This window comes from Mixophyes fleayi, chromosome 7 (assembly GCF_038048845.1).
Source record: "Mixophyes fleayi isolate aMixFle1 chromosome 7, aMixFle1.hap1, whole genome shotgun sequence".
NCBI lineage: Eukaryota > Metazoa > Chordata > Amphibia > Anura > Limnodynastidae > Mixophyes > Mixophyes fleayi.
The window spans coordinates 69,190,880-69,202,516 of NC_134408.1; the positions used below are offsets into that span (position 1 = coordinate 69,190,880).

The 11,637-nt window shown below is 47.3% G+C and overlaps 1 protein-coding gene across 1 annotated transcript in view; it reads right to left on the reverse strand.

Moving 5' to 3' along the window:
• PFKL (phosphofructokinase, liver type) overlaps window positions 1-11,283 on the reverse strand; it is a 241,340-nt gene extending 230,057 nt beyond the window's left edge. Inside the window, exons 1-2 of the mRNA XM_075179949.1 lie at window positions 11,083-11,283; window positions 5,797-5,870 (exon numbers count right to left, since the gene is read on the reverse strand). Coding sequence (XP_075036050.1) covers window positions 5,797-5,870; window positions 11,083-11,167 — 159 coding nt within the window. The 5' untranslated portion in view covers window positions 11,168-11,283. The remainder of the gene's footprint in view (window positions 1-5,796; window positions 5,871-11,082) is intronic.
• Window positions 11,284-11,637: the final 354 nt, after the last annotated feature.

Below are 11,637 nucleotides of genomic sequence, written 5' to 3' on the forward strand. Positions count from 1 at the left end.
GGGGGGGAACAGCGTGACAGCGGGGCAGAGGAGGGGGGGGGGAACAGCGTGACAGCGGGGCAGAGGAGGGGGGGGGAACAGCGTGACAGCGGGGCAGAGGAGGGGGGGGGGGGGGAACAGCGTGACAGCGGGGCAGAGGAGGGGGGGGGGGGGAACAGCGTGACAGCGGGGCAGAGGAGGGGGGGGGGAACAGCGTGACAGCGGGGCAGAGGAGGGGGGGGGGAACAGCGTGACAGCGGGGCAGAGGGGGGGGGGGGGAACAGCGTGACAGCGGGGCAGAGGGGGGGGGGGGGGAACAGCGTGACAGCGGGGCAGAGGGGGGGGGGGAACAGCGTGACAGCGGGGCAGAGGGGGGGGGGGGAACAGCGTGACAGCGGGGCAGAGGGGGGGGGGGAACAGCGTGACAGCGGGGCAGAGGGGGGGGGGGGGGAACAGCGTGACAGCGGGGCAGAGGGGGGGGGGGGGGGAACAGCGTGACAGCGGGGCAGAGGGGGGGGGGGGGGGAACAGCGTGACAGCGGGGCAGAGGAGGGGGAGGGGGGACAGCGTGACAGCGGGGCAGAGGAGGGGGGACAGCGTGACAGCGGGGCAGAGGAGGGGGGACAGCGTGACAGCGGGGCAGAGGAGGGGGGACAGCGTGACAGCGGGGCAGAGGAGGGGGGACAGCGTGACAGCGGGGCAGAGGAGGGGGGACAGCGTGACAGAGGAGGGGGGACAGCGTGGCAGAGGAGGGGGGACAGCGTGGCAGAGGAGGGGGGACAGCGTGGCAGAGGAGGGGGGACAGCGTGGCAGAGGAGGGGGGACAGCGTGGCAGAGGAGGGGGGACAGCGTGGCAGAGGAGGGGGGACAGCGTGGCAGAGGAGGGGGGACAGCGTGGCAGAGGAGGGGGGACAGCGTGGCAGAGGAGGGGGGACAGCGTGGCAGAGGGCAGAGGAGGGGGGACAGCGTGGCAGAGGGCAGAGGAGGGGGGACAGCGTGGCAGAGGGCAGAGGAGGGGGGACAGCGTGGCAGAGGGCAGAGGAGGGGGGACAGCGTGGCAGAGGGCAGAGGAGGGGGGACAGCGTGGCAGAGGGCAGAGGAGGGGGGACAGCGTGGCAGAGGGCAGAGGAGGGGGGACAGCGTGGCAGAGGGCAGAGGAGGGGGGACAGCGTGGCAGAGGGCAGAGGAGGGGGGACAGCGTGGCAGAGGGCAGAGGAGGGGGGACAGCGTGGCAGAGGGCAGAGGAGGGGGGACAGCGGGGCAGAGGGCAGAGGAGGGCGACAGCGGGGCAGAGGAGGGGGGGGAACAGCGTGACAGCGGGGCAGAGGAGGGGGGGGGGGAACAGCGTGACAGCGGGGCAGAGGAGGGGGGGGGGGAACAGCGTGACAGCGGGGCAGAGGAGGGGGGGGGAACAGCGTGACAGCGGGGCAGAGGAGGGGGGGGGGGGGAACAGCGTGACAGCGGGGCAGAGGAGGGGGGGGGGGGAACAGCGTGACAGCGGGGCAGAGGAGGGGGGGGGAACAGCGTGACAGCGGGGCAGAGGAGGGGGGGGGAACAGCGTGACAGCGGGGCAGAGGGGGGGGGGGGGAACAGCGTGACAGCGGGGCAGAGGGGGGGGGGGGGAACAGCGTGACAGCGGGGCAGAGGGGGGGGGGGAACAGCGTGACAGCGGGGCAGAGGGGGGGGGGGGAACAGCGTGACAGCGGGGCAGAGGGGGGGGGGGGAACAGCGTGACAGCGGGGCAGAGGGGGGGGGGGGGAACAGCGTGACAGCGGGGCAGAGGGGGGGGGGGGGGAACAGCGTGACAGCGGGGCAGAGGGGGGGGGGGGGGAACAGCGTGACAGCGGGGCAGAGGAGGGGTAGAGGAGGGGGAGGACAGCGTGACCAGCGGGGGCAGAGGAGGGGGGGACAGCGTGACAGAGGAGGGGGGACAGCGTGACAGAGGAGGGGGGACAGCGTGGCAGAGGAGGGGGGACAGCGTGGCAGAGGAGGGGGGACAGCGTGGCAGAGGAGGGGGGACAGCGTGGCAGAGGAGGGGGGACAGCGTGGCAGAGGAGGGGGGACAGCGTGGCAGAGGAGGGGGGGACAGCGTGGCAGAGGAGGGGGGACAGCGTGGCAGAGGAGGGGGGACAGCGTGGCAGAGGAGGGGGACAGCGTGGCAGAGGAGGGGGGACAGCGTGGCAGAGGGGCAGAGGAGGGGGGACAGCGTGGCAGAGGGCAGAGGAGGGGGGACAGCGTGGCAGAGGGCAGAGGAGGGGGGACAGCGTGGCAGAGGGCAGAGGAGGGGGGACAGCGTGGCAGAGGGCAGAGGAGGGGGACAGCGTGGCAGAGGGCAGAGGAGGGGGGGACAGCGTGGCAGAGGGCAGAGGAGGGGGGACAGCGTGGCAGAGGGCAGAGGAGGGGGGACAGCGTGGCAGAGGGCAGAGGAGGGGGGACAGCGTGGCAGAGGGCAGAGGAGGGGGGGACAGCGTGGCAGAGGGCAGAGGAGGGGGGGACAGCGTGGCAGAGGGCAGAGGAGGGGGGACAGCGTGGCAGAGGGCAGAGGAGGGGGGACAGCGTGGCAGAGGGCAGAGGAGGGGGGACAGCGTGGCAGAGGGCAGAGGAGGGGGGACAGCGTGGCAGAGGGCAGAGGAGGGGGGACAGCGTGGCAGAGGGCAGAGGAGGGGGGACAGCGTGGCAGAGGGCAGAGGAGGGGGGACAGCGTGGCAGAGGGCAGAGGAGGGGGGACAGCGTGGCAGAGGGCAGAGGAGGGGGGACAGCGTGGCAGAGGGCAGAGGAGGGGGGGACAGCGTGGCAGAGGGCAGAGGAGGGGGGACAGCGTGGCAGAGGGCAGAGGAGGGGGGACAGCGTGGCAGAGGGCAGAGGAGGGGGGACAGCGTGGCAGAGGGCAGAGGAGGGGGGACAGCGTGGCAGAGGGCAGAGGAGGGGGGACAGCGTGGCAGAGGGGGGGGGGGACAGCGTGGCAGAGGGCAGAGGAGGGGGGACAGCGTGGCAGAGGGCAGAGGAGGGGGGGACAGCGTGGCAGAGGGCAGAGGAGGGGGGACAGCGTGGCAGAGGGCAGAGGAGGGGGGGACAGCGTGGCAGAGGGCAGAGGAGGGGGGACAGCGTGGCAGAGGGCAGAGGAGGGGGGCAGCGTGGCAGAGGGCAGAGGAGGGGGGACAGCGTGGCAGAGGGCAGAGGAGGGGGGACAGCGTGACAGAGGGCAGAGGAGGGGGGACAGCATGACAGAGGGCAGAGGAGGGGGGACAGCGTGACAGAGGGCAGAGGGGGCAGTGTGAGAGAGGGCAGTGTGTCTGGATGCAGAGGGGGCATTTTTTTATACAACTAAATAAGTATTTAGGTCAGGACAGAAATACTTATTACAATTTTTTGACCCAACTACTTCTAAAACAGGACTGCTCAATAATTATATTGGAGGGGTGCCTTGAAAAAATTTGGAGACTCTAAGGGTGCCGCGAACTACAAAAGTTTGGGAACCACTGGGGTAGGGCATGTCCTAGATCAACTTTAAATTTCAGTTTAAAAATAAAGCTATCAAATATTTGTGTGCTACATGAAAAAACAGCCAGTATTTAACTTATGTGTAAAATAATAATTTAAAATGCACCCCTTGCATTGTAACATGGTTTTTGTCCAGGAGAAAACTTGCTCATTTTTTTGCCTTCCTTTTCTTAATGAATCAGGTCGATTGTCTTTGTTGAAATACCAAAATTGCCTGCAAATGGGAAAAACTCCCCCTTAAAAAAAACAGGAAGTCATAAAGCGTATCTGTGGCTGGATACCTTATAAATAACTTATTGTATAAAACTATTTAAATTATTAGCGTAGTGCGCCAATTTAAATCACTGCAAATGTACCGATTTTTGATACTGTGTATTATGTACTGATTTCTGAAGTATTTATTTCTTAGATAGTATGTCATGTTTAGGTTTTGTAACTTTTCTATAGGAAATCCCAAGTAAGCATATGTGTGGAGCGGATGTTCTTTTGAAACTGTCTGGAGTTAGGCAATCTCATATTAATTAGACCTTTTCATCACCGAGTGACCAACAGATCTGTTGAGCCTGAAAGTACAGGTAATTAGACTTGCGGATAGACTTCCTATGTGTGCAAGACCTCAGGACGCAAGTGATCACAGATTAATGTGAATTTTGCAAGTTATATTGCGTTAAAAACAAGATTAGAGAAAATTTTATATCCTGAAGGTAAACAGTCAATATAAAAACTCAGACAATGTGGTGCCGCTAGCAGCAAAGTAAAAAGGTGTTAAACACATCCAGGCTAATTTATGGGCAGGCTGCATGAAACACCTGGATTGGTTAGAGGCTTGATTACCTGGGAATTGCTGGACTAGTTGCAATGTCAAAGATCACAGAACAGGTGTAGAAAAGTATTATACAATGGCAAGATTATACTACTAAATATCCAATTTGTGCAACTTTAATATTCGATATTTGTTTAATCTGAGACACAATATTATAATATTGATGTTCTAGGTTTATTTATTTTTTTGTAAAGTGCACATTTAAACTGATATCCATTTTGTGATTTCTGCTTTTTCAATCTTTCATACATCTTTTGTTAGATGTTTTTATGTCCAAGAAGGGGGGGGGAAGGGGGAAGGAGAGAGGCTTATAGTGATATTATCATATTTTTTACATTCATAGGGGTGTATTAAAATCCCCACGTTATTCTTTATAACTACAGTCATAGCTGCACATTATTACCGTTACTCCAGTAATTTCTCTACTGAATTTTGCTCACAGCTCTGAGAGCCGCGAGCAAATATTTGCGTTGAAATTAGCTGAACGGTAAGCCGCGTTGTTCTTTCTAACCCATAAGCTTCTGAAGCTACAATGGTTTATAAAAACAAAATCATCTGCTTAAATAGCAATTCTGTGAAAAGAACTGTAAAAGGTTTCAAAGTTGCAGCTTATGTCTGTGTTGTAATAAAAACACCTTTGTATGACTGCATTAAATTGTGGAGTGCTCTGGTTTCTTATGATATTTGCTCGCCCGACAAATGCAATACAGGGAGGAACACATGACACAAAAGTGTTTACATCCAAGTGTTGACATCATTGGACTTCCCTAGAAGTCTCTAATCTGCAAGCATGAAACTGAAAGTTGATCGTCCAAATTTTAAATAATAGGCACTCCAGCAAAAAAAAAAATTCCCCTTTGAATTGGAAACAGGTCTGTCTTATTCCAGTTTATAAAATTTACCCAAACCAAAAGACGAACTCTAGATGGCTCAAGCGATTTTAGTTGAACATGAGCCCGGTAAATATTTTTAACAGGTCATTTATTAAAATTGTGTACTGCTGTCCCCTTCCTCCTCTTTGTGAAGACTCTAGGATGAGAGGCCAAAGTTTGTCATAAACAGTCACTAGAACCTTTGTTCATGTTTTCAACGTTTATTACTACCATTGAGACCCAGAGGGGAATGATGTAAACTTAAACTTTCAACAAAACAAAAATTTGTATTTTGCTTTTAGACTTGACTTGAATGCACATAAGGTAACAGAAAATTAAACTGCTTTCCACAGTGCTTAAATTTAAGAGGATTATCAGCAGTGTAAGTGACCTAGGATTTTGAAACAGGAGACATCAGATTATGTAGAACTTTTCCTAACAACATTCAAAACCCATTTGATGCTTGCAAAAAAATATAAATTCCAATAATTAGAAAAATGTTTGTTTGTTTAAACACATTACATGCAGTAACATTTTAAAATGCTTAGGCTGAATACGATCCTCATTTTGTATCAAAGGGTCATGCAGGGTTCTGTCTAGCCATTTAGAAACAAAAACATACCTCATATATGTGGAAAACTTTAGCTCCAACATAAATGCCCATGCGAGTAACAGCACGAACTGCAGCATTCATTCCTGCAAAAATATTGACAATAATTCTGTCAACGGAAAAATATAAAGTCATACATTTCCTGGTTACTCTACTAGAAAGGTCACAGTTGTTAGACTGACATAAAAACACTGGTCAATTATGCTCAACCATATATTTATTAATTTAAATGAAACATTTAAACTGCCATGAACACACTGAAAGGCTTTTTCAATGGAAGTTAGCATAAAGGAACGGCATAAAATATAGAGCAATGATACTTCCAGTATTTTCTGCATAGAAGGGTGCTGCACTTAAGCATTGTACTGCTAGTGTTGGGCTGCTTGCACCACATGATGCTTGATGTCAAGTGATCCTACATCATGGGGTGAAACAAAGTTGATTCGCAGAGGCAACTTGTAACAAACTGCAAAAATGTAGCAAATAGTTTCACCAAATTTATTTAAATTAGTACTTCCATTCAATTCCCTTAAATAAAAATGGAAAAGGGAGGAAAGGAGGGTGAGAGAAGTAGCCAAAGCTAAAGAAACAGAACATGGCATCCTTATTCTAGGTAGTAGATTCAACTTGACCACGGATTGTGGTGCATATCTTTGTCAGATCAATATTCAGTAATTGCAGTGCACAATCTATCCACCACATTTATAAGCATATTTCTCTTAATATATTTTTATTCATATACATGTTGACAACCATATTTACCTTTCCTACCTGACCTCTAACTCTCTTTCCTGTCCTGTGTGTCCATCTGCCTCTCCACCATATCCACGTGGATAACCCAATGCTTCCTCAAACTTGACATGTCCAAATTGGAGCTTATCGTCCTCCCCCATGCTAAGATCACCTCCCCTCCCTGCATCTTCCGCACAGTCAACATCATTCTCTTCCGTTCCCCACATGCGTTGCCTTGGTGTCATCCTTGACTCTAGCTTTAGCCTTAAAATCCAGTCCCTGTTGCAGTACTTCTGTCTCCACCCTCGCAACAATGCTAAAATACACCTGTTCCTCACTCAAGAGATCTCAAATATCAGTTTAAATATATAATGAATATACTTGATATTAGATTAATCCATTGAGATGGAGCAATCTTTTAGACTTATGGTATGTGTGAATGGCTGTCGCAGGAGAGTTGACCACAGTACCTATCTCTAATTGTGCCACATTATCTTTGCTACACAATGGAGTGCATGGTTTAGTGCACCACAAACCATCACTAACCCAAACACATTCAGGGTGTGCTGGATCACTTCATCTATATACTGTAAGCAAGTTTTTTTCCGTGTGGGCTTCAAATTATTCAAATAAGCCTGCTGTTCACATCTGTTAGAATTCTGGAAGTCAAAGAATGCACTGTCAAAGTCAGTAAATTGGATAAAGTCATTTCAATTAAAGTCTAGCAAACTTGGTTGTCTTTGTCTGAAAAGAGGCGTACGGTACGCAACGGCGTACAAGGGCACGCTACGGCGTGAAAGGGCGTGCGCATCCACTACATGTGGCAGCAACAGTAATCGGTCTTTTACCACACATTCGCACAAACACGCATACTTATAAAATAGTACACATTAATGGTAGTTGCAACACATAGTCAGTTATGTCGAAATATAGTTGTATTTATAGGTTATATCAGAGTTACATGCATATTAGTGAAATACACGGAATGGGTTGAAGGAATAACATCATGAGTGGTATCATACTGAACCTTGTTACATATCCTACTGTTTGGTTCACTCTGCGAGGGAATCGCAGAGTGCATACACAAGTTATGAATGATAGGGAATTATGAAATACTTAAGACTAAGGAATCTTGGCGGGAAGAGCAGAGCATACCCCCTGCTGAGATGACCCCCTCCTTTGGATTCCTTTGTATGAACTGGCCAATGAGGACGACCCCTTGGACATTCCTGAGACCTGGACCAATAGATGCAAGCTATTCCATCTTCATTGTATTACTGTATGTGATTGTGTATATAAGCAGCAGCTTGTGATCCAGAGTGCAGACATCTTGTCCCCAGACTTCAGGATTGAATGACTGCACTGGATCCAGAGCGCCTGCGATAAGTAACGGCTGTATTTACTATTACTTCGCTTGAGCATATTTATTCTACTATTTGCGAATAAATCTTTGTGCTTTGGAAACACAAATCGAGGTTCGACAATCGTTATTGGTTAGCGACAATACGCACCGACATGGATATCATTACTCATTTTGCAGCAGAAGCAGCAAAAAAAAAAATCAATTGAATGTAACCTATATAATGGTTACTAGATTTTGCTCCACCACTATAAAAGTTTTACAGCAGAGGAGGGCAACCCGATAAACTTCAAGGCCCGATTGTGCAGCCCTGTTAATTTTAAAAAGGGTCATGTATTACCTTTACTCTCAATAAAAAAATAAAAAAAAAGTTTCTTCCTCATCCCATATAACTCAACCCAAAACATCCCTCAGACCATCTTCTTGCCACAAAATACCCTTGCATGCCACTTAGATCAGCCCCCTGTTATAAAATGTTGCCACACACCCCTTGTGTCCCCACATAAAATTCAAATATCCCACTTGCCATAAAAAGCTCCTACGAACACCCAAAATGCCCCTCATGCACTCAGACTTCCCTATGTTCCCTCTCAGACTTTACATGTGAAATATGCACTAATTATATTTTTATTTTACATTTTATTAATGTCACCCTGACCAAAAAAAGTTATTGCTGGCCTTGTTAATGAAGTTTTCAATAACATTTGGTCAATTGTTGCAGGAGTAGGAGGGAGACCACATGGTGCAGATTGTACTGCACTCCTTATTTCTCCTGATATTAAATGTAAGGTTTGACCTCCCTGCGTTGTGCAGAGTAGGACACATGATGCAGAAACAGGCTGCTCGAAACACGTTCAATGAAGGCATCCTGTTTCCCATCATAGATATAGAGCATTTTAAAACCGATGAGTTTCCTTTTTTCTTTTTTTTTTTTATTTATTTATTTATTTTTTAATTAAAACAAAAACTAAAAATTGAGCATATAACCAGCCAAATAATAAAAAAAGGGAGTTTTCTTCAAATGAACAAACTTATTTCACAAGAACATGAATGCATGCAGTTTATTTACATTACTATGTCTAGCAGCAGAGTACCATCATCACCATTTATTTATATAGCGCCATTGATTCCACAGCGCTGTACAGAGAACTCCCTCACATCAGTCCCTGCCCCATTGGAGTTTACAGTCTAAATTCCCTAACATACACACAGACAGAGAGAGTGACTAGGGTCAATTTTATCGCAGCCAATTAACCTACTAGTATGTTTTTGGAGTGTGGGAGGAAACCGGAGCACCCGGAGGAAACCCACGCCAACACAGGGATAACATACAAACTCCACACAAATAAGGCCATTGAACTCATGACCACAGCGCTGTGAGGCAGAAGTGCTAACCACTTAGCCTCCGTGCTGCCCCAATGATGCTGATGTCAGCACTGGGACTGCATTGGCCATAATTTCCTCACAAAACCTAAATACCTAGAAAGCAAATCCATGAGAATGTAACTGGCTCACTCTGATTTAAGAGAAGAATAAGCTAAAGGGCGCTAGTAACCAAAAGACACTGCAATAATCTGGACCCACAGGAGCAAACAAGTACACACAAAATGGTGGAGCACTGGAACCAGATAAAATTAAATACAAGTTGTTTTAATTAAAATATCAATTTAGAAATACAATATGAAAATTAAAAAATTAATATTGGAAAGAGCTCATCATACTGGTATGATAAGGCTTAAAACATCACTGACAAAAAAAATATATATGGTGGTATAAAGTCTGGTATTTATCCTGATCTCACCTTTGGAGATATTGTTTGACGAATTTTCTCTTTTCACCTAATAATAAGGTACACCGGATGGACTTTATACCAGAATATATATTTTTTTTCTGTGATGTTTTTAGCAATGTTTTTGTGATGTTCTTATATCAGTATTATGAGCTCTTTCCAATATTAAATTTTTACATTTTATCTTGTATTTCTAAATTGATATTTTAATTAAAACTTGTATTTAATTTTAGCTGTTTGCTTTTTTGTGCACTCTCGATTTAAGACTCACAGCACAAAGTGAGTTAGCATCTGCATTAGCGATCTTTTTTCTAAATTAACTTGGATGCAACAGAGCACTCCTGCCCAGAGCCACAAAGCAAAATTTCAGACCCTGGTACAACAACTCCTTGGGGCCCCTAACATAACCCACCTAAAGGGGTGGGGCCACACCAGGATGGTGAATCCTCATACTTTGCAGGCAGGCAAACCAAGGCACTTTGTACCTGCTCCCCCACCATCTTGGCACCCATGTTCCTGCTTAAACTCTACGAAGATACATTAAAACTTCAACCCATCATTCCTCATGCTCCATACTGAAAGCACACCTCCAATCTGCCTCTTCAGACGTAGTGGGCTGCAAATTCAAGTTGTTTGTACTTCACAAATAGCTTGGTTATCTGTGCATTATTAAAACAAATAACAAAAAGGGGAGGATAATGCAGCTGTTAAACACATTTATTTAGCTCCAGAACTCTGGCCCATTTACATCTGTGTGACATCACCCTTAATGTAAGACCATCAAGTTTTATGATGTTACCCCATGATGGATTACTTACAAATTTAGGACTAAATATGCAACAACAAAATCATATGGACATATATAATGCAGAGAAGATCTTTCTTTGTATTGAATGAAAGCTTCTATGCTGGTTGTTATAAAACAAGTAATGTATTGAATTATTATCCACAGCCACCAATTAACATTGTGCCCCTTCCGTGTCTAAGAAATTATGTAAATAATTTAATATAATCAAATAACTTCCAAACATGGCAGTTTTGTTTTACTTGGAAAAATAGTCTTGCATAAAACAAAACTATTTTGCTGAGTAAAGCAAAAAACGGTCATGTATGGAAGTCATTTAATTTGACATCACAGACCAAATTAAATCCACTGATCTGGGAGTTCAATGGGTTCCTTGAATATTAGATGAGTTTTACTGCCCCGCCCTCTGTCCTTCCCGGTGACAATCAACCAGGTACTAGTGTTATTACCATATAACTTTCTACAGAAATAAAAGTGCTAGAGTTTGCTTCTACAAGACAATACAGTTTGTGCCATAACATCAACAAAACAACAACATGCTTTACAGTACGCTGTGATAACCACAAACCACATGGACCCTATGCGTAAGAAGATAATGTGATTTTCACTGACCTTGTGCATCTCCTCCACTAGTTAAGACAGCGACAGCTTTTCCAGCACCCAACATCCGTAGCTTCTCTAAATCTAGTGCAGACATGTTTATTTTTTTTAATAAAAGACCTGAATCAGGTAAATGATTCTGACTGCAATCGATTTGCCGAGGAATGTGCGTGCTATACGTGCTATTTCCTATTGGAGCGACCTTCAGCCCCTCCTCGCTGCACTGGGGAGTGTGCTGAGCTAAGTTCATTTTCTGCAGCTCTACGCTCTCTCTGGCTGGAGGATCGTATAACAGTTACACAATGGCTTTGACAATGCGAGTTTGTGTACCCCTTTCTCAGCATTATCATTATTATTATAATTACCGTTGTAATTATTGTTATTATAATATATATATATATATATATATATATATATATATATATATATATATTATATATACTTATACTAATTGAGATTTTAAATTGTTATTTAAATTTTAGGAGCTGTGAGAGAAGCAGAACCTAATGCAGGATGCATGAAAACTAATGTGTTTAAGCTATTAGTTTTGAATGTATATTCCATGAG